The 23,813-nt window shown below is 38.9% G+C and overlaps 1 protein-coding gene across 1 annotated transcript; it reads left to right on the forward strand.

The window, feature by feature from the left end:
- Positions 1-287: 287 nt before the first annotated feature.
- On the forward strand, positions 288-23,813 carry LOC139944930 (F-box/SPRY domain-containing protein 1-like). Its single transcript, XM_071942117.1, has 2 exons — positions 288-1,019; positions 18,701-23,813. The coding sequence occupies exons 1-2, from the start codon at positions 438-440 to the stop codon at positions 18,884-18,886; spliced, it is 768 nt and encodes a 255-aa protein (XP_071798218.1). The 5' UTR covers positions 288-437; the 3' UTR covers positions 18,887-23,813.

The following is a 23,813-nucleotide window of genomic DNA, read 5'->3' on the forward strand; positions in this document are numbered from 1 at the left end:
CGTTCAAAAACTTTTATAAATAAAATCAAGCAAAACACACAGTTCAAGATAACAAAATGCATCCTTTTCACGTTTTCTTATGATATTCTAGTTAATTCGGATAAAAATATATTCAAGCTGCTTGCAAGCTACTTCTTTTCCGAAGCTAAAGACTAAAATTGGTTTCAAAAATCGCTGTTGACGATTCTAACATGAACTACAAGTTCGAAACAAATACGCCCTTGACCCATTGACCGACTTTACCGCCATATCCATTTCGCGTACATTTTATGCATGGTCAATACAGTGCCAGTACATCAGTGTATGACTTCGCCGGTCGGCGGTTTTCCATCTTGAAATTCTATGGATTTACACCGAATTTGCAGCTCAAATGTTGCACTGACATGTCGACTAGACTCCGGGAGGCTTTATGAAGGCTTGCCACCGACCACCCCGCGATGGCAGCGGCGTCCGCCGCCAGCCTGCCAGCCAAAATTTTGGAGTTGATTTTCTCATGTTTGGATCTGACTGATGTGTTAAACTGTGCGACCGTCTGCAAATCGTGGCACAACTGCCTCAACGATGAGAACTCCCTGGTTTGGCGAGTCCAGTGCACCCGTAAACTTGCTGGCGAGGCCAGAAAAGGAGACCTTTTATCTGAGGTCCCGAGTTACAAGGCAAAACTACGGGCTTACTACCATTCTTTTAACCCCGGAGATTGCTCAAGGAATGTTTATGTTAAACAAAATGGGTTCACACTGCACCGGAACCCGGTGGCGCAGAGTACGGACGCTGCCCGGGGTCGAAGGGGCTTTCGTAACGGCAGACACGCCTGGGAAGTGTGGTGGGAGGGGCCGCTTGGAACGGTAGCAGTTGTTGGGATTGCTACCAAGAATGCACCCTTGCAGTGCCAGGGATATGTGGCACTTCTTGGGAGTAATGACCAGAGTTGGGGATGGAATTTAGTAGACAATTACCTCTCGCATAATGGCGACCACCAGGGAAACTTCCCACAATGCAATAATGCGCCGAAGTATGAGGTGAGTTTTTCACCAATTTGAATTTGTTTTCTTCAGTGCACATAATTCATTTTAAAGTGTTTTCCTTCAGAATAATACTCGCAGTTTTATTCGAATAACATTAACAACTTACTTTCGCAGATGTTTTGGATAACTTTCCGTATGGCGCCACCACTTTTTTACTCTTTTTTACAAAAAGGGATATCTCATTGAGGTAAATTTGATACTAGCCTATATTTATTTCATATCGAATGAAAAAGTGGTGGCGCCATACAGAAACTTTTCCGATGTTTTTTACCCCAATGTTTTTCTCAAAAGGAGTGTGTTTGAATTTGGAATTTATGATGTTTTTGTCCTTGTGATTGTGACCTTGAAAATAATGTGACGATCATTGATTGGGCAATCATTCATTGCAACTACTAAGAAACGTCAAATAAGGTTTATCGCAAATAGCAAAATATCAAGAGAGGGGCTGTTGAACCCACACAAAGGTATTAGGCGTTGCGGGCGCGAGTCGTAGAAACTGCATGGAAACCGCCCCATATTCCTTCCCACAATGCATTGCGTTTCTGAATCACGATAAACCTTGTTGAAAAGTTGTTTGCATGGGAAATATTAACATGTAAGCCTCTGTGAAACACGACTTGGTTGTGACACTGGAGCAATAGGGAAACTTTAAAAAAAAACATATATTTTAAAGTTTATGGAGTTAATTTTGACATGAGTATGAGCATACCATTGGGGTATTTCTACCTTCTTTTACACGGCCGCCGACCCTGCCGGCTTTAAACGGCCGTTAAAGAACTCGTCGCTACCCCTTCATTCCCTTAGTTAAAACCCATTTTTAACTGTCTACCTTCAATAACTTTTTAAAGTGAACATTTTCTTCACTTATTTTTGATCAATTATATCAAAAGGAATTGTTGGTGCAATACAAGGTAACAGAAAAGTGTTCCCTATTATGAAGTGTTGTGTAATGTCATGAAGCAAAGTTCATTGCTGGGTCACCAAAGAAGAAACATGTTACTTGATGTACATGTAATACATTGTTGTTATACAATTACAACATCATTTTTGTGTGATGTAATACAGAACAACAATGTATTACAGTATTTAAAGCACACTGTAAACAAAACAAATTGAAACTCTTAGCTTTTTATGATAAAACAGAAGTGATCCTCTGTGGTAGACAGGTACTAAATACACTGTTTTAGTCTATACTATTTCATTTTATGTGGAGATGGGCTGTGGTGTTCACACTACTCACATCTACATGTAATATTCGTATGTAGTGACATTAAAGAGCACTGCACTGAACTGTTGGCCATCAAATGCATTGCATTATCTACAGTGCTCTATTGTACCATCCCATTATACCAAGTGTATAGCCACTCGGTATTCCAGTGTTGTGGAATAACAGAACAGAGCATGGCACAGTTCTGCTCCAGGCTAAAACAAACCACAAATCCCACAATAACATGCTCACAAAAAAACAATTGATACAACATTAGATGCATGCATACGTACAAGCCAAAATGCAAATAATAAAATTGACAAAAAAGAAAGGAAAACAAATTAATATAACAAAACTTTTAACACACACTTGTGGTATACAGACAACAATTTTGGATGATATCAAAATCTTCAAGAATATGAATTTGAATGAAAAACACACTAAATTGATTTAATACAAAATTTAAATTTAAAATCATCATTTAATAAATAATTTACTAAAAAAAACACCATACGCTTTTGATTCCCCACTGATTAGAAAACCCCAATTCAAGATTCATTTTGTTTACAAAATTTATTTATTCCCAATTTCTATTTTTAACCACACACAATATCCCCTCAATTCACCATCTCCTCATCCTAGCCAACGCCCTTTCTAAGTATATATTTCACCATCATATATTATTAGGTAAGGTCAATCAAGTTTATTTAGTCCAGATTCTCTACTACTAAACAGAAAACCCTGATTCGAGATTTGAATTTTGTGTACAAAATTTACTAATTCCCTTTCTATATTTAACGACACACAATATCCCCTCAATCCACCATCTCCTCATCCTAGCCAACGCCCTTCCTTACTACAATTCACCATCATCATCTTTTTGTGCTATTAATTTCTTGATGACGATGACGCAGTGTGTGTGGGGGGGGGGGTATTTGGAATTAAATCTCCTGTAAATAGTCACCCCAGAGGCACTACCTTGACCTGTCAGTGACTCGTTTCGTTCTCGTCGTTTTCTTCTGACTCATTGTAAAATATTTTACTCGGAACCCGATTATGATTATGAGCAAGATTTTTTCTTATAAAGAGGGTGGTGCATCCATAGGCATTGATTACTCAATAGTTAATTAGAATTCTCGGGGCACTGACCCAAGCCATGTATGTGGTAATTTTTATGATCTATATTTGAACATTTAATGGGTTCACATCATAGGGCTGATACAGTGTAGTTCATCAGTTCATGGTAACAATTTTTCTGAGCTGCTGATGCTGAGCTGCCAGCATACCAAATATGCTTTACAAATGACCTCACTATAAAGACTTTTTTGCTGTCTGTTGTGTTATTAATTTATTTATTCATGCAAAAAATAAACCATTAATTTATTTATTTTATTTAATTAACAAAAGACTGTTTGATGTTTATTTGTTTTATTCATTTATTTATTCATTGAAAGTTATATTAATATTGTTTAATTTTATTTTAACAAATAATCTCACTAAAGACTGTTTGCTGTTATTTAACCTTTAATTATTTGAAAATATATTAATAAATTTATTTATGTTTATTTAAAAAAAAAAAAATAGATTAAATACGTTTTGCTTATTTTTTTATTTTATTGTATTTAATTATCACATGAACTCGCGAAAGACTTTTTTTGTTTATTTTATTTATAAATTTATTTAGGGGGGCCTAATTTATTGAACAAAATATTTATTTTTTTTGTTTATTTAATAAGTAGCATATATGCAGTTTGTTAATGCGTTTTTCTCTCAAGTACACACAGTTTCTTGTTAGAGCATCCCATTTTTTAGAATCCCCTAATTGAGACCCCCCCCTTCTTTTCTTAAAATGTGTCGCCGGTCTAGATGGTACTGTATGAGAATAAAAACACACTTGACACCAAAGCCCTTCCCAGCCCTTGAAATTGAAGAGCATTGCACTGTCCATCAAATGCATTGCATTCTCTACAGTGCCCTATTGTAGCAATTGCATTCCTTTAACACAACCATCCCATTATACCAAGTGTATAGCCACTAGGTATTCCAGTGTTGTGGAATAACAGAACAGAGCATGGCACAGTTCTGCTCCAGGCTAAAACAAACCACAAATCCCACAATAACGCGCTCACAAAAAAACAATTGATACAACATTAGATGCATGCACTTGTCAAAACCCATAAACTGCACAATCACTCTTCAAGACTTCAGTATGCAGATGCAGGGAAAGGTGGCTCAACGAGTGCTCAACTTGCCTTCCCACAAATGCATTGCTTTAGATGAAAGGGGAACTCTCTTTTTTTCAAGGTGAAACACTTGAAGGCACTGAACTGGACACTATTGGTAATTACTCAAAATAATTGTAATTATAAAACATACATGTACACTTCACTCTACATTAGATTCTTACTAGCCAAAAAGTATAAAGGGCCAGTGGTGTTGAGCTCTTTCTCAATGTCTGTAACGTGATGTAGTGGACTTTGTAAAACCTTGTACCCCCCCACCCCCTCTTTAACTACATGTACATCTACATGTACTCTTGTAAAGATTTTCCACTTCGTTGAATTCCTTTCTTGATAGATCTTTTCCTTTATTCCCAAGATGCATGGAGTGCTCTTCCCATTCCATCCTCTCTACATGTATCTCTTATCCCCCATGTGTAAATCTGTCATCAATCATGATGCCAACTTATATTAACCGTTGACAGAATTGTGTATTCCTTAAACTCCTTTACGAAACCTCGCTAGTATTTCAATCTGTGTTCTTGTATGCCATTCATCTTCTAATGGTTCTAATGCCTGAAGCCTCACAGGAATCAATCTACATTCATTCCGCTGTCAAAACATGGGAAGCAATATCCCTTTGAATTTAGATTATATATTTTAAATAATAATAATAATATGAAGCATTTATATAGCGCTCTACGGAGAACAGAGCGCTTTACATGAGACTATGACAACAAAAGAAAAACAAACAAACTAGGATGGGTGGAGAAAAAGAAATGTTTTGAGGAGGCTTTTGAATACAGGCAACGAGATCGCCTCTCTCAGACCTGCGGGGAGCTCATTCCATAGGCGAGGGGCAGCTATGGAGAATGAGCTATCCCCAGCTTTCCGTCTAGTTCTAGGAACGGAAAGAAAAAAAATATACACAAAAAAAAAGAGAAAAAAAAAGGAAAAAGATACAGGCTTTGAACTTCGTTCTTGGTGGGGCACGACAATTATCCTTTATAGTAAAGGGGCACTTCTCTACGAGGAAAATGTAAATTTGTTTTAGAACCTTGCAAAGGGCACCACAGCAAAAGCTCACAGGGCACCAAGGCAGTTGCTGTTGGAGGCTGTGTGTTAAATTGAGGCCTAATGCCATGGTAATGTACTTTTGGTTAGAGTACTTTTGTAAAAGACCAGTATCCTTGGTTGGCCCCAACAAATCCGATGCAAAAAGAAATTATGACAAACCTGTGAAAAATTGGGCTCAGTTGGTCATCAAAATTGCAAGAAAATAATGAAAAGAAAAAAAAACAATCAACACTTGGAGCGGATTCTGACTGGTGAACTCTGGTGGTGTTTTGTAGTATTTCGCCAGTGGCCAAGGGAGAACGCTGACCTTATCGTGACGCAACTTGACTCCCAAACTGACAAACCTTTGGCTGACAATACCCTCATTTTGTGTCAAGGCAAAACGTGTTCGTCAAACTTTTAGGTTATTATTAGCAAATTAGCAATGATAAATACTTGTGGCCTCCACTTAAAAATGCAGATGGCTTTACCATACTGTACCATGGTCATACATTGTACCTGTTCGTGTACTGTACTATCCTTGCCACACATTGTCAGGGTACGCATCACTTGATACAGCACAGGGATACAAATAAATGTCGACTTCATCATTCATTACTTAAAGAACGCATAGCACGGTCTAACGGTCTGCCCAGGATGACTCAAGATTCTGTATTTTACCTAGAGTTTGTTTGTTACTGTGGAGCAATTAGCACACGCCTCAATTAACTCACACTTGGATGGTATGGGGAAGACATGTGCTGTGTCTTGTGCAGGAGGTGTACTGGGATATTTTCCTGGCAATGAATTGCATTTAGGCTAAATGTATACTACATGTATTGTAGGAGGCCATGTCTTCAAGGTGTTAGACAGGGAGAACATAATTTGGTAAATGGTGTCCAAATTTGTTGGAAACTTGAAAGAAATGGGGTTCCATATTGTTCACTTGCAACACATTGTACATACTGTACATCTTGTCTGAACATATGCATGTACATGTAAACAAACGTGACAAATGAAAGAGGGTGTCCAAATGGCACCCAGACACTCCTCTGCAGGCCTGTATGTTTTTCTTTTGTTTAAAGACTCTGGACACTATTGGTAATTGTCAAAGACCAGTCTTCTCACTTGGTGTATCTCACCATTTTATGCATAAAACAACAAACCTGTGAAAATTTGAGCTTGATTGGTCGTCGGAGTTGCGAGATAACTATGAAAGAAAATATCACCCTTGTCACACAAAGTTGTGTGCTTTCAAATGCTTGATTTCGAGACCTCAAATTCTAAACTTGAGGTCTCAAAATCAAATTCGTCGAAAATTACTTCTTTCTCGAAAACTACATCACTTCAGAGGGAGCCGTTTCTCGCAATGTTTTATACTATCAACCTCTCCCCATTACTCGTTACCAAGTGAAGTTTTATGCTGATAATTATTTTGAGTAATTACCAATAGTGTCCACTGCCTTTAAATACTATCAACAGCTCTCCACTGCTTGTAACCAAGTAAGTTAAAATGCTAAACAATATTTTGAGTAAACCAATACATGTAGTGTCAAGCCAGGTTGTACTGCTTTTTTACTCTCGAATTATTCAGGATACATGTACAAATGTATGAGAATAGATCCTGGAGATTTCAAGGATGATAGTAATAAGCAATAGACTCAAGCAATGAAGCAATCATATGGTACAATTACATCCATGAATAAATAAATCATAGTTCCGCCAGCGCCAACGTACATGTAAGTAACTGCTACCCCAGGCATATGATTTGGGGAGCCTGAGCCTTGCAATTACATTGCCAGGGGCACTCGCCGTAGAAAAGTGGAAAACAACCATCAGTATACCATGTAGGCATACATGTCCATTGCTGAGTTTTTTTTTTAAAGGCCAAGGGCACCAAGGCATTTTCTATTTGGTAAAGGGCACCTCTACGTAAGATGCACCAAGGCAATGAACAGGGGCAACAGAGGCAATTGGTGTGGGCGTAGATACTGGAAGTGTATTATTTACATGTACAAAACCCAAGGCACCCACAACAATTGCCATGGTGCCCTACAGGTGCTTTATTAAACATGTAGTTGTGGTGCTCTTTGCAAAGTTCCAATACAATTTTTTTTTTTTTCCTTAGAAGTGCCTCTAATCAGAGGAAATTTGCTGTGCCCCACTACACATGTGTACAGTGTATTACATGGATGTACTTGAACTGTACTATTAGTATTAGTACCTACAGTCTCCCAAAATTATGAATACATACATGTACACTGGGTAGTATACAGTGAATTACATGAACTAAAAATAGATGGGTGTCCTGTGTTATCAGTACATTAAACTTGTATAAAAAAATGTCAAGAATTTATAGTGGAATGTTACACTGACTGTTTTCACAGCTAGAGTTTCGTTGAGTGCTTTTGCGCGCTTCGTCAGTCGGTGCATTGCAGTAAGTGATGATGTCGCAGTGTATCAAACATTGTTTCTGTTCATTTGCGTGATCATGTGTCTACGTGTTTACAATATGCTCTGAACCTCAGATCTTCCTATTTTAGTCAAATTTAAATGCTTTAAAGGCCTTCAATTGGTTGCCATGGTTGCTGCTAAAAAAAACGTCAGTTGCTAAAAATCAACTCGGCGTACAGTGTTGTACAAACATGCTTAGCCTAAATACTTAGCTGTCCAAAATTGAAGGATGAGATGGATTGTTGACTTTATATTACACGCCCTATAAAACCTTTTTATTTCCTGAGACAATGTCTTGTCTTGAAGATTGCCCCATCTCCGATTAGATACTGAGCTGCTCAGAGCATCGAGAAGAAACATGTCTGGACTTGAAGTAGGAACATTTATCATTGAACCCTGGTAACATGAATCATTGATGATGTTGCAGTCTAAACTCGTGTGTGTATGCAGCAAGTGCATTTACGCCATAAACACTAAAGACATTGAAAAAAGTAAAGTTCGTACATTATGTACATTACGTACACTGGAACATGTATGTAGGGAGGTTGGTCAATGTGTACATGTACACTTATCCGTACTTCCGATGCATGTTTTAAAGGGTTTAATAGACACCTTTTTTAAGAATTTAATGTAACTTACATTTAGGCCTATACAGGCCTGATACTTCACGGAGGCAACAAAGGCGATTGCCTTTGTGTCACCTGGTCATTGCCTAGGTGCCCTTGAAATGCTCCAGTACAAATTTGCAATTTCCTCATAGGGTGCCCTATACCAAAAAGAAAACGCCTTGGTGCCCTTGCCCTTTCAAAAACGAAGCATACAGCCCTGCCTATACATGAAAGTACCTGTAGAAGTTGCAGCTTCACGTATCTTCAAGTTTTTGAAAAAAATCACAATGTCTTCAGGAGAGTCGCCCAATCCAATGATCTTGCTAAAATACTTTTCATCTCACTGAGATGAAAATTATTTTTGTGAATATCTCAAAAACTACAGCACCTCAGCAAAAAATATTTTAAGGGAAGCTTTCTATCATCAACATAAAACAGTGATAAGTTTAATATCAATCTGTTGATGTTTTTGTTTTATGCTGTACAAAAAGTACCCAAACCCTTTTCAAGGAGCAGCTGCTGTTTAGCCCCTGCTTAACATTCTTAAAAAAACACCACTAGTTGTTTACCAATTAAGCTTCTTCTAAAAATAACCCTGTTACAGCATCTTTCATCTTTTATCTCTAAAATCTTCAAAGGCCACAGTGACCTCTACCTTCTGACAAACATTGTCCGAGACAAGGAGCGATGAAATCCAATCTTGCTTCTATCTCCATCGCAATCTCAATTTACACCCGACAGCTCCTACCGGTCATGGCGTCTCTCCACCAGAACCTCTCTCTCTCGTCGTTCCTTCCTTCGGGAGAATCGGTAACCCACTCACCTGACAACGACTTTACTCTTGACTAGCCCAGTTTACCATGACCGAAGGCTCTGTGGTGATATATTGGCTTATTGCCTCGGGAAGATGCTTGTCCTTTTCGGATTCAGGTCAAAGTGGTTCATCCAAGTTGATTTTGCTTGGGATAACCTTCTTGTCATTTGTGTATAACAGCTGTCTTCCATGGCTCTGCTTACAAAATGTACCATGAATTATGCGCTTATGCTTAGCATTCTTTGTGCTCTGTACCTGCATCTATTGCTTACTGTGTAACAGTCAAATTTCTGCGCTAGCTGTGTAAGTGAAGAATGCGCCTATATTTTGCGTGGAGTTAGAAGGAGCACAAGCAAGCATGCCCAGCTAACCCATGAAATACGCTTGACATTAGCGCAGAATTCCCCTGCTTCGGTAAGCGCCAATTCTGTGCCCTGACACGTTATTTGGTGTATCGGCTGAAATGTGCGCGTATCGGCAGGCAGTTTACATGTATTGGTCCGATACGCTGGCTTGTGCATGGGGAGAACCCTGGAAAAAAGCTGTATAAATTTTTTGAAAATGTACATGTATATGTACAAGTACAGGTTCATTGTATGCATGACGTGTGGGATGTATGTACATGTACATGTACATCGTGTGTATCGCACGTGTTAATTCACTGTACAGGCCTGTATGCTTCGTTTTTAAAGAGGCAAGGGCACCAAGGCATTTTCTCCTTGGTAAAGGGCACCCTATGAGGAAACTGTAAATTTCTATTGGAGCATTTCAAGGGCACCAAGGCAAAGACTAGGGGGCATTGAGGTAATCGCCTTCTTTGCATCCGTGAAGTATCAGGCCTGACTGTACATAAACATTGTAATGTATGTACATGTACGCCCACACAAGTGCCTTATACAGTCTTGCTCCTAGCCGAGCGGAGACCAAATTTATTTATTCCACAGCGATATTTTCCCTGGGCATTAAGAACCGGAATGAGGGTACATTAATTGCGACAACTAATTAACGAACTAATAACGGACACAGTCCCACTGTCCCTAATTATTGAGACTTGCGCTATAACCTACATGGGTGCAATGCAGTGTGCCGCATGTGGGGCCGTTAGAAGGCGTGTGTTAGCTCGTTAATTGACCCCACCATGAAATGACTGTTTGCACTGTTGTGTTGTCGGGACAGGTCCTTTAATTATTTATGTTGACATTACGTGAGCAATGTACATACGTGTGTATGTACTCTGCGGATATCGTTACTGTCAGCTGAGTAATGGAATGATTGTTCTACTGTCGCTTTAATTATTTTCCAATATAAATTTGGAATTTACTGCTAACTGTTAGCTTTACATGCATTCTTTCAACAGGCAATGATATTCTTCCTACTTCAGTCTGAAAGGGCAAAGTAAGAAATTTGTTGATAAAAGGCAGTGGACACTATTGGTAATTACTCAAAATAATTATTAGCATGAAACCTTACTTGGTGACGAGTAATGGGGAGAGGTTGATAGTATAAAACAATGTGAGAAACAGCTCCCTCTGAAGTGACGTAGTTTTTCGAGAAAGAAGTAATTTTCCATGAATTTGATTTCGAGACCTCAGATTAGAATAGACCCTTCCCATGAAATATGTAAATCGCACATAGCGGGTGCGCACTAACGTTTTGGTTGGCAAAATGAGGGAACATCGCGCTGTTTTGTACACGGCTAATGGGTGCGTGACGCAGACGCGATTGCGCGTCTGCTTAGTACACAACTCTATGGCGTTTGCCAACCAACAGGGTCTGTACGCATGCGTGAATGTGATTAGCATATTTCATGGGAAGGGTCCATTAGATTAGGTCTTGAAATCAAGCATCTGAAAGCACACAACTTCGTGTGACCATGATGCAACAAAGGTGTTTTTTTCTTTCATTAATATCTCGCAACTTCGAGTGAAAAATCTAGGTCAGCCCTTGTATAGTACTCAAACAAATTGGACTACCTTTTCCCAAGGACCATGCCTGTTTCAGCATCATTTTTATCATGCAGTTTTCAATATTCCTGCAAACTAGAAATTGCCCAGATTCTGGATATTTGATTTTCTTCAGCTTGCTTTAGAAAGGCACAGCTTTTAATTTTCAATAATGTAATTTGGTATTATAAATTATCTCCCTACATGTTGGCACTGTATATTGAGCTATACAAAATGTAGTTTGATGCTAAGTAAACAAGAAATCACCACTTTGCCACTCAATATTTGCAGTGTGCACAAAACATGTTTAATCGAAATCTCTGAATATGCAAATTTTTTCCCCTTGATTTGGTCATTGATCCCTACAAGTTCTGCAACTTAAAATCTGCAAATCTTAAAAAATAAATAAAATGATGATACCCTAGGGAAATGCTTGGATTAAGTTACCACTTACAGCCTGAAATGGCGATTCAATTTTTTGGAGTAATTCTGAAGGTTGCGTTCATGGCATGTCTGGTCCTTTACACAAGGGACGGATTAGTAATCCTAGATTTTATGAATCAGAGAAAAGTTTATGATTTCATCTCTTAAATTAAAAATTGGAGCTTAGTGTGAGTAAAGGGACTGAATATGGGCCGGGACACGAAATGCTCACCGGACCGCTGGCAAGAGTCTAGTGTTTCAGTAAAGAAAAATTGTAAGCGTTGGGCCAGACACAAGTACACATCTACCATTAAAATGATTTCTTTAAAAAAAAAGGCAAATTAAAATTTTGTGTCTGGCATTTTTTTTCTAATCGGGGAAATATTTTTTTGGAGGGCACCGAGGGCAAGACAGGGCAAGAGGAAATGCAGGCCTCTTAAATTTGTTATGTTTGAGAGGGGCAAGGCCTTTCGTTTTGCATTGCAAAGGGCACTTCCATTTGAAAATTTTAAAGTTAGTGTCCTGGAAACTTTTAAAGGGGCACCAAGGCCAAGACCATGAGCTACAGATCCCATGGCCTCCGTGGCCTACCTGTAATTCCAGGCCTGGACATAGCCACTCTGTTATCGCTCACCTGAGTGCACCTTTAAGTGTTTAGTCTTAAAAATTGTCTGCTAAGCAGAAATGAGCAGGTCAGTCACAAATTGGACATAACCTTACCCTGGTAAGCATAATTTTGTTTCGTTTTAAAAAAGCTACTTTTGTGCTTAAGCAGCTTTATGAAATCGGCACTGAGTGCACCTTTAAGTGTCTAGCGTAAGATTCAAGTGCAGGCCAGTTCGTTGGTGAACCCCTGGCCTCGGGTTATGAGGCAAGCTACCCAGGTGCCCGCGGGCATCAGCTGGCCTGCCTCCAAGATCAGAAGACATTCTCTGCTCCTTGTTGACCAAGTGAGTCAACAAAGATTTTTATAAATTAGATTAGTTACTGGTGAGGCACGCGAATATGTTACAATGCAAGATCACATCGTTCATGTCAATGGCTAGCATGCGAGTATGGATGTAGTTTGCCCTGCAGTATCATGGTTTTATCCTTACTCATTTAGATTCAGATCACTCAAAACTAAAAAAGAGAATTTGTGTCTAAATTAAAAAAGCATGGTTTTATCAATCAGTGTTTGTTTACCTGCTCATGATGCCCTTGGCAATGTTCCATACATTGTGGAGGGACTCCTTTATGTTTTTGTCTATCATCTACAACATACCATAGTAAAATTGCTGTGCCCCTTCAAGAACGAAATTCAAGGGGCTGGGTGTTGATGATAATAGTGTGTTCTTTGAGAACAAGGTTGTACACATGTGTGCAATGTACACGTACGTGGGAACAATTTTTGCTCTTCCTGGAGCCATACCCATGACAAACAGAATGTGCGTAAATGTTCCACTTCCACAGGAAATTTGGAGCATCCTCTGATTTACATGAAGGGAAGTGAATAATGAATAAGACGAGATGGTTAGTCAGGTGGAAGATGGAGGGATTTCTTTCAACCCTTAACCTCTTGATGATACTCAGAAGCACCCATGTACATCATGTAGGTTTGATACATGATGCCTTATACATGTACTAGGCCTGATAGTATCCTATGGTGCAGTAATAAGGCTAATGCACTTTTACACGACTTCCGTTAAAGGCACTGGACAGATTTGGTAGTTACTCTACCAATTAGGATAAAAACTGGCTTCTGTATGAGCAAAGGAGAGCTGTTGATAGTATAAAACACTGTGAGAAAGGACTCCCTCTGGAGTAGGCTACATGTACATGTAACAGAGTTTTTAAGCAAAAGGTAATTTTTGCACATGTACACATGTACATGCGTGGCCCACAGGATGGACCAATAAGCAACCTTCTTTTGACCTCTGAGGGCGCCCTACTCAATGGACATACATGTAGAATACATGCGAGACTTGCACCATCTGTTGCCTACTGTGAAGTATTAATTTTGTGTGTGTACCTCTCCTTGATTGGTCTTTTTTATTCTTTATTTTCTTCTAGAAGGTTCCTTTTTCCATTTATAAGCCCTTTAAAGGCAGTGGACACTATTGGTAATTACTCAAAATAATGTTTAACATAAAAACTTACTTGTTAATGAGTAATGGGGAGAGGTTGATAGTTAAAAACATTGTGAGAAACGGCTCCCTCTGAAGTAACGTAGTTTTAGAGAAAGTAATTTTCCACGAATTTGATTTTGAGACCTCAGATTTTGAGACCTTTAGAACTTGAGGTCTCGAAATCAACCATCTGAAAGCACACAACTTCGTGTGACAAGGGTGTTTTTTTTCTTTCATTATTATCTCGCAACTTCGATGACCGATTGAGCTCAAATTTTCACAGGTTAGTTATTTTATGCATATAATGTTGAGATACACCAACTGTGAAGGCTAGTCTTTGACAATTACCAATAGTGTCCACTGCCTTTAAAGACCACAGCAGGAGCTCCCATAAGGGTGTGATACAGTAATAAACGATATTTTATTATACATGTATCCTGCCCTCTCAATTACGCATCGTGAAATTCCGGAGGAAGTACGGGTGCATCGCTCAGCTGTAGCCGATTAATAATCAGTGCCGAGCGTAACGAGGGTACAGAGTGATTTATAACAATCATTCATTCTGAAAGATACTCCACAGAGACCCCTCGCTGTTTGGTCTAGTTTTGAGGATGTGCCCTGGAAATTCACAGTCCTCGAGGCTGCGGCCACAGTGGCATCATTTTCTAACAAAGTGATTTATAAAGACGTAATCATTCAAAACACTCTGGAGATTTCCTGGATATTTCCATTGTCGTGGCCGAGCAGATAAGAGCACCGAACTCAAGCTCTGGTGTTTCTGTTCAGCATGCAGATTGTGGGTTCAAATCCCAGTCGTGAATGTACCTTTGTCCCTGAGAAAGACCCTTTACTATAATTGCTTCTCTCCACCCAGGGGTACATGTAAATGGGTACCTGTGAGGGTAGAGATGGTTAGTGATTGATTTAGCTTAGTGCGATGAACATGTTTGGCAGCACAGGCTGTATACTTGCAAGGGAGCTGAGATGGTTTAAGGAATGAAAAGGCCTAGTGATGAAGGGGTAATAATGTTGGTTAGCACATTAAGACACATTGTATAAAGCGCTATATAAAAACAAAATATTATTATTATGATTATATACTCTAAACCCATTTGTTTTCGTAAATCTCAGACAACCGTGGAGTGAAAGTTATGTACTAGGTATGTAAATCTAATGCCATTAGATTGATAAGTGGAGCATGTGAGAAACCAATTATCTTAACAGTGTAACCATTGATTTTTTAGGGGTACCAATAAGTGCAATTGCCCACTGTCAGTTCAGATTAGTGGAGTTACTCTGTACCAATCAATTGATTTAACGACTTGAGAGTTAATTAGGTGTGAGCAAAGAGGTTAGAATGGTGAGTTGATGATGAGTCTACAACAGTCATTCGACTGTACCCAATTTCATAGAGCTGTTTTAAAAGCAGAAAATTGTGCTTGACAAATTTCTTTGCTAAGCAAATATTGAGTTGGGCACCAGTCACAGCAATGAAGACTTAATGTTATCTGTTTCTGTTAAGCAATTTTTTGTGCTTACAGGCTTTATGAAATTGGGACCAGGCTTGTGTAGATTGTTCACACATTGAGGCATTGTTGACTGTTGTTTCAACCAGGGCCCAATTTCATAAAGCCTGTAAGCAGAGAAACTTGCTGAGCACAGACAATTGTGGCTTTTGTAACAGAAACAGGTTACCAGCCAAAATTATTTGCAATTTACATTGATGTGACTGGTGCCCCACTCAATTTTTGCTTAGCAAAGAAATCTTTAGCAAAAGAACATTAAAGGAACACGTTGCCTTGGAATATTAATTTTTTTTGTTTTTACCCATACACCGATGTGTGTTAGCACTGTATACTCAGTACTTTCCCGATTCCTGTGAAAAAATATCACAGGCATGTTACTCGGGTGGGATTCGAACCCACGACCCTTGCAATTCTAAAGCAGTGTCTTACCAACTAGACTACCGAGGTTCTCCGGCAGCTAGAGGCAGTTCGAATCCTATGTTTTGGTGTTTACGTTGCCTTGGATCGGTCGAGTTGGTCTATAAAAAGCGTTTATAACCGTTTGTTAAAAAATGCATTGGTTGGAAAGATGTTGTAAAAGTAGAGTACAATGATCCACACAAACTAGCCTCGAAATTGTACGGTTTTTCTTTTAACCTCGACGACTAACACAGTCGGCCATTTATGGGAGTCAACTTTTTGACTCCCATAAATATGGGTTTTTGATGTGTTTTTTTCCCTTTGGTTATGTTTGGCAAAATGATGTAAAATAAATATTTGTACCTTTTAGAAAGTGCCTTCAATGTACAAAGAAAGTAATTTTTTGCAAGTACTTCCTTTTATAAAACCCTTTTCTTCCCTTCTTGTTCCCCTTTCTTTCCTTTTGTTTTGGGTTATGTTTGTATTGTTTGGCAAAAATGTCATGAATGTTGTTTACCTTCTAGAAAGTGCCTCCGGGGTACAAAGTATACGTGAACCTTCTTAAGAGTCTAGCTGTTCTCATGAATATTGAAAGCAGCTTCTGTTTACGAGTAATTTGTGTTTGGCGTCAAAGGGTTTGAATGTGTTAGTTGAGAGTACAGTGCCCGGCCAGGCGGAGTTTATACAAGAGCTACATGTTGTCTACAATTTTAGGGGGGAGGAGGTATTAAAGAAGTGTACGGTACTTGTGAAAATGTTGATAACCGTGAATGACCCCCTAAGCTTAGCCCCTTTCAGAGAATTTGATAAAATACTTTAAACAAGAACAAGTAATATTTATGCATCGCTCCTTGTAAGGCAAGCCCACGTCAACTCTTACATTGTATGCATCGGGCAAACAATACCCGCCGCGTTCTCTCGATTTATTCTCTCTAAGTGCGTACCATTGTTGTCTGTAATGAACGGCATCTCCGGAGAAGCACAATGAGCGTTGCCATGGGGATTTGCAATCCATATTTGCAGGCACGGAGCTGAACCCTGCATGAACTGCAATGGTGTTAGGCGTCTACTACACACTGCTATACATTGTGTGTGTAGGTCGTAGACCCTAAATAACTTGCTTGCATGCTTGGTATTGATCATGGAGGGAAGGGAAGGAGTCAAAACGGCATTACTCTGATAAAAATGGATTCATGTGTGAGGTTGAATCCCATTGCATACATTGTAGATCATGCACACTACATGTATATGTTCAACTACATGTACATGTATGTACATGTAGCACAGGAAAAATCAATAAAGGTTAAGTCAATTTGTACATCATGGGCCCAATTTCTTGGAGCTGCTTAAGAAGAAAATATTGCTTAAGAACTTCCTGCTTAGCAGAGTTGAGCAGGAAACCAGCCACAAATGGTACTTGTGACATGCTGTTTTGGCTGATCTTAATGTTCTGGTCAGCATAATTTTGTTGTGCTTATAAAGCTTATTTTCTGTGCTGTAAAAGCTAGAAAGGGTGTAACCCTGTTTCAGCCCCAGCAGTATGTGGGATACATGTACCAGTGAGGATACTGGTCTTTGACACCAAAAGTGTCCAGTCCCTTTAACCATGGAGGAAGAACAAACCACATTGTACCAGGGCTGTATGCTTCGTTTTTGAAAGGGCAAGGGCACCAAGGCATTTTCCCTTTGGCAAAGGGCACCCTATGAGGAAATTGTAAATTTCTACTGGAGCATTTCAAGGGCACCAAGGAAATGACAAGGGGCAACGAAGGCAATCGCCTCCATTGCCTCCGTGAAGTATCAGGCCTGTTGTACACTACAGTGTATGTGTACCTACATGTATGTGGGTGTGTGTACGTGAGCAAAACATATTTCTGATACATCTGAATATTGTTTCCAGTATTCAAATGTTTGGGGACATGTTTACTTCTTTTGACTTTCCAAGGAATTTTTAATGTGCAATGACCCATCTGAGGTGCCTTTTTCTTATTTAACTTGTAGACAGTGGACCCAATTATACTTTAACTCTCGGGCGTTTGTTCGATTTGGCACACACCAGTAATTAATGAAGCATTTTTAGCACATGCTTGTGAGGCTGAGTCGTGCCAACCCTCTTTCATTCACTTTCCACTTTGCCTGAGGGACCAGCCTACTGGCTCCAGACAGGCAGTCTGACCCCGACCATAAGCGTGTTATCAGAAATTACCGTATTAAAAATTGAAGGCATGAAACTGTTTTGCGTTTGCCCCAGAGGCGTGAAATGGGAAAAACAGGGAGACGTTTTTTTTTCTTGTGATAAATTTATTTTATTTTAAAAGATCAGATGAATTTAACTGCAGGCTGTTGGTTTTCTTCTTCTAATTTATAATCTCAATTCCAGCAGCACAATTGTATTGATGCCTTTCATTTCTTAAGAGTCCGAGAGCGACATTCACTCACATCTTAATCGGTCAATTGAAACGTCCCCTTTTTTTCAGTGTTTTGTTCAACCAATTTTTAGCTATTTACATGTTTAATTTATATCGGGACTGGGAATAAGAATTTGATTTTAAAAGCCATACACTGATTTGTGTAAACAAAATTGTTGCACTGCTAAAATATGGGAGTGGAACTGTCAGTGGTAATGGTACATTGTAGGACAGCTTTAGAATGGCAAAGCCTGTGAGTTTGATTCCCAGCAGAATAATACAGGCCTGAAATTACACCAGGGGCCTCCCTTGCCCCTGGTCTTGGTTTTGGCCCGGGTGCCTGTTCAAAAGTTTGACTTTAAGATAGGCCTATGCCTGAGGATTTTTTCCACAGCACTCGGGAAAACACATAAAATACATTTAAGCTACGTATTTACAAATCAGGGTTTAAAAAAATTAAAAACATTGGACCAGTTTTTATTTTATTTTATTTATTTTTTTCGTCCTCAGGTCGGTGATAAAATACGGGTTATTCTAGACATGGAGGACAACTATTTGGCCTTTGAGCGGGGATATGAATACCTAGGGGTGGCCTTCCGTGGTCTTCCGGACGAGCAGCTTTTCCCGGCAATATCAGCTGTGTACGGAAACACGGAAGTAACCATGGTTTACCTCGGCGAACCCTTGGATGGATGATAGAGGGCGCTCTTTACTGTTCAACAATAATCCCCCCTCAGCCTCCTCCAGCCACCAAGTGTCTAAAAGAGCTTTTGCTTTTGCAAGGGATCTTCTCCGAGCATTGTTGGCCGCTTGTGGAAGTGTAGGAGCGCAGAAGTAACCATGGTTTACCCTGGTGCACCCTTGGATGGATGATAGAGGGCGTTCTTACTGTTCGACAATCCCCCTAACCTTTCTCCTGCCACCAAGTGTCCAAAAGGTTGCAGATGCTAGGATGTAAGAGGGCGCCCTTAACGTCTGATTGTCGTCGGACCCCCGTCATCACCGAGATACATTGCAAGGGATCAACAGCTTCCTCCCAGCATGACTATTTGCTGGGCCTTGAAGCAGAGAAATCCACAAGGCGGACCACGTCATACAACAGCGCACCACGGCACACCACGGCGGACCACGGCGGACCACGGGGCACAACAGCGCACCATGGTGCACCACGGCGCACCACAGTGACCGCGGCAAACAGTCCACTTCTCCCCTGCTCCTATCCAGTTAGGAAATGCTTGCTTCCAGGTCAGAGGAATCCCTTTCCAATTAATCTACTTTCCCTCTGAGGTACTGTGTTCGATAAAAACATACTCCGAAGCTGGAAGGCCATAAATCTCAGATATTACAGGCCTGAAATGACAGGCAGGGCCATGGCCTCCTTTGCCCTGCCTCGGTGCCCCTTCAAAAGTTTCCCATAAACTTGAAGATTTTCCCAAAAGAAGTGCCCTTTGCAAAATGCAAACTGCCTTGCCCTCTCAAAGATGAAATTCCAGGCCTGTGCCTTGATGCTTATTTTCATCTCGGCCATAAAAAAATATACGGTGGCAACAGAGGCCATGGTTTTGTCATTGGTGCCCCTTCAAAAGTTTCCCATAAACTTGTAAGTTTTTTTTCCAATGGAAGTGCCCTTTACAAAAGTAAAATGGCCTTGCCCTCTCAACGTTGAAGCTCAAGGCCTGGCATTGATGATGTCAGATGTTGTGGATATTATTTACTTTTTTTTTTAAAGTATCTCAGAAGGAGATGCCTACTATGAGGAAAGAGTACTGGTATGAACTTTATTACCTGTGACCTTCCACTTTGAAACTTGTCCATTATTTTTTTCTTCAAATCATGACCAATCATGCACTTCACATAGATTTAATTTGTTTTATGTAAACTTGTGTTCAAGATTACTGCCTCTTAAAGGAACATTACAGAATTGTTTTTTGCTAACAAAACAGTTGCTGGCAGTGTAAGCACTTTATGTAATCCAACATATACATAAACTGACAAACCTGTAGAAGTTTGAGATCGATCGGCCATCTGGGTCACGAGAGAATAGTGAAAAACCGATTACAATTTTGCATTGCATCGATGCCAAAATAAAAATGAATAAAACGCTCACTGAGCGATAAACTCCAAAAGCGAAGTTAGATTGACATTTGTTTTCTACTATCATCATTAGACCGTGTAAGTTTTATGTAAATATGTGATCTTCACAATTTTTGTTTCTTACCAATTCTGTAACGTTCCTTAAAGCGAGCGAAAAATTAATTTTGAAACATAGTCTTCTGCCATCACTTTATTTTATATGAGGAAAAGGAGAGTATAAAATATATTTATGGGGAGTTTTAAGTTTCAATTATATGTCTCAAAAAGTGGCATACATGTATTTAAAAATGTTGTTTTTTCTGGGGTTTTTTCTTTCTTTTTTTGTGACAAAAAAGGAAAACAACGCTACTTCATCAAACTTTATCAAAATGGCAATTTTATCAGGAGAGCATTTCACTGTCTGTAGATGTCTGTGTACAGTTCATGTACTGGGACTTCAAGAAAATCTATCTAAGATATCTTTTTTTTTAATGCATGTGTATTTACTTGTTTATATGAATATATTTGTTATATTTAATCTCACTTACATGTATTATTTAATACTTCACTCTACAGTATGTATAAGAATCTGAGGGCATTCTTTGTTTAAGTTCACTTCAGTATAGAAAACAAAAATCACTCAACTCTTTTGACACTTTAGTATGTTTTATCGTATTAGCAAGCAACTGGTTTTAATACTTAACATTCTTGTATAGAATTATGTCACAGATAATAGACGTCTAAAGTTGTTATGAATTTTCTAGTTTTTAAAAATTTGTCTTGTTCATACAAGAAAGTTCAATTCCATTTCTTTATCTTGCTAGATATGACTCAAGAAGAAGATTTACAATGAAGAATGTTGTTTCTATCCCATCTTTGTAAATAGGGTACTTTACTCTCAAGATTTGTACAAAAAACAAAGCCTGAATTGTCAAGACTTTCTTACATTTGCAGCATACAGTATGCCTTGGCTATTGTATCTAGGACTACGTTTGTGGGACTACATTTGAATTATGAGACCTACGTACATGATTCCTTTCAAATACATATTTAGCACCATGAAATGGTTTACATGTACAAGGTGCTGTGGTGCAATATGCAGCCAATCAAACCAGGAACACCGGGGCGAACCCTTCTCTTTTTGATAAGTGCACTGGGTTCTTTTACGTGTGTTACACAACAGACGGGACCAACGGCTTTATGTCCCATCCGAAGTCGAAGCATCATGGTTAAGTGTCTTGCTTTTTAAGGACACAGGTGTCATGACAGGGACTTGAACCCACAATCTGCTGATCAGGAAAACCAGATCTTGAGTTCATTGCTCTTAATATGCGGTCTGTTGATATAAGTTCATGGATGCACAGATAAACTTAATTACGAAATTGTTTACCCAATCAACTTCCAAAACATTCAACCCATTTGGTTGATTTTATAATTAAGAATAGAGGTACATTGTAACAGTGTTAACCTTAAATAACTTCACAACATGTAGTTCGTGACCAAATAAGGTATTTATGTACATGTAGATGATGGTTGGAACTTGAATATTTTAAACATACTGCATGTCCATTAAGATTTTGTATCTATAAACAAATTGTAAAATTGTATTTCTGTTTTTAAAAAGCAAGGTCTAATTTTCACATATTCTCTGGGTTGTTTTCGGTCATCCTTTTTTGAGATTTGCTTTTAAACTGAATTATTTTTATTGTGCAGAGCATGTACCTTTGTAAAAATACTACCACCTTTTGAAAAGAATTGTTCCAATGTTACTATATTGCATAAATCACCATAGGATTAAAACAATCTACAAAATTCCAAAAACCAAAGGTTTTAGTTCCCTTTATAAAAAAAACACATTTCTAATTTTTTTTTCTTTTTCCCCAGCTCCTTTAGTTTTTTTCATCCTCTCGCATTCATAAATTCAGTTTGGAAACTTGAGAAAGGAATCCCGCAAGCTAAACAGATTTCAAAAAGTGACTTTCACACGATTTAATCCCAAATGCTGTCATTGATACGCTAAGTTTTAAGCTTGAAGGAACTACGTACTCTAGGCTCTCCAATTACAAATTGGGTATATTTATAAGCTTGATACAGCCTTTCTGGCGCTACAAACTGCCCTCGGAAGTGCTATTTATTCGACCAAAACTTGATTAAGATACATGTATGTTAAAAAAGTATAAGGAAAATAAATAAGAATATTATTAAGAGGATTGTGGATAAAGAGTATACTTTTGTTTTACCCTTACACAGGTGTGTATTAAAGACACTGGACACTATTGGTAATTGTCAAAGACCAGTCTTCTCACTTGGTGTATCTCAACATACATGTAGGCCTATATGCACAAAATAACAAACCTGTGAAAATTTGAACTCAATTGGTCGTCGAAGTTGCGAGATAATAATGGAAGAAAAAAAACACCCTTGTCACTCGATGTTGTGTACTTTCACGCGTGAGGTCTCGAAACCAATTCAAATATTTAACTGAGAAATTACTTCTTTCTCAAAAACTAGGTTACTTCAGAGGGAGTCGTTTCTCACAATGTTTTATACTATCAACAGCTCTCCATTACTTGTTACCAAGTAAGTTTTTATGCTAACAATTATTTTGAGTAATTACCAATAGTGTCCAGTGCCTTTAAGCACTGTTTACTCAGTACTTTCCCATGTCCATGTGGGGGGGGGGGATCCACAGGGAAATTGCTTGGATGGTTCGAACTGCCTCTAGGCTTGCTCGGTGGTCTAGTGGTAAGACATATCTGCTCTAGCAAAGGTTGTGGGTTTGAATCCCACCCAAGTGATTTGCCATTGGTTCATTGGTTATTTGTTTTCACTGAACTTGGGAAAGTACTGAGTGTAAAGCGCTCAATGTGCATTGGTGTAGGGGTAATCATAACCAGATAGTATTGGTTTAACAACAGAAGAATTTGTCAACATCAAATTGTGACAGTTTTCATGCAAAAGCAAAAAACTTGAGCCTGTCATAAATAGTTTTTGTACAAATAAACTGCATGTAAAGTCAGACACTTGTTTTTTCCCCAGAAATATTAAGTAATTCTTTGCCAGTGCCAGTACAGTATTACGAAGTGTTGTATTGATTTAAATTGAGACAGTTATTCAAATGCTTTTCTTCCCGTTGTTTCATTCACGTTTATTTTTTTTCAAAGTTGTTTTCATCAATTTATTATCCCACCCTGAGTTAAGGTGATGTACCAAACACACTGTATTATTAGAATAGACCTTATGCACATGACGTCATTTCAGTAGAGCGCCCTCACGTAGAGGTCCAAATGAGATTGTTCATAGGCCAATCCTGTGCACTGCGCGTACAAGTCTGTGCGTTTCGATTGTTTCGTCACCGTTTTTCCACTAAGATGGCCACTGGATGACGTCAATGCATAAGATCTATACCAGTGTACCAGCACAGCAGCAGCATTGCGCGTTATGCAAGGGAGTCTAGTGCATAGTCTTAAATACACCGGACACTATTGGTAATTGTCACCTGTGAAAATTTGAACTTAGTTGGTCGTCTAAGTTGTGAGATAATAATGGA

Source organism: Asterias amurensis, chromosome 12 (assembly GCF_032118995.1).
Source record: "Asterias amurensis chromosome 12, ASM3211899v1".
Taxonomy (NCBI): Eukaryota; Metazoa; Echinodermata; class Asteroidea; order Forcipulatida; family Asteriidae; genus Asterias; species Asterias amurensis.

Coding starts and splice junctions, on each gene's coding strand:
- LOC139944930 (XM_071942117.1), top strand. CDS start 438: ATGGCAGCGGCGTCCGCCGCCAGCCTGCCAGCCAAAATTTTGGAGTTG. Junction 1,020..18,700: donor ATAATGCGCCGAAGTATGAG/GTGAGTTTTTCA, acceptor TTTCGTCCTCAG/GTCGGTGATAAAATACGGGT.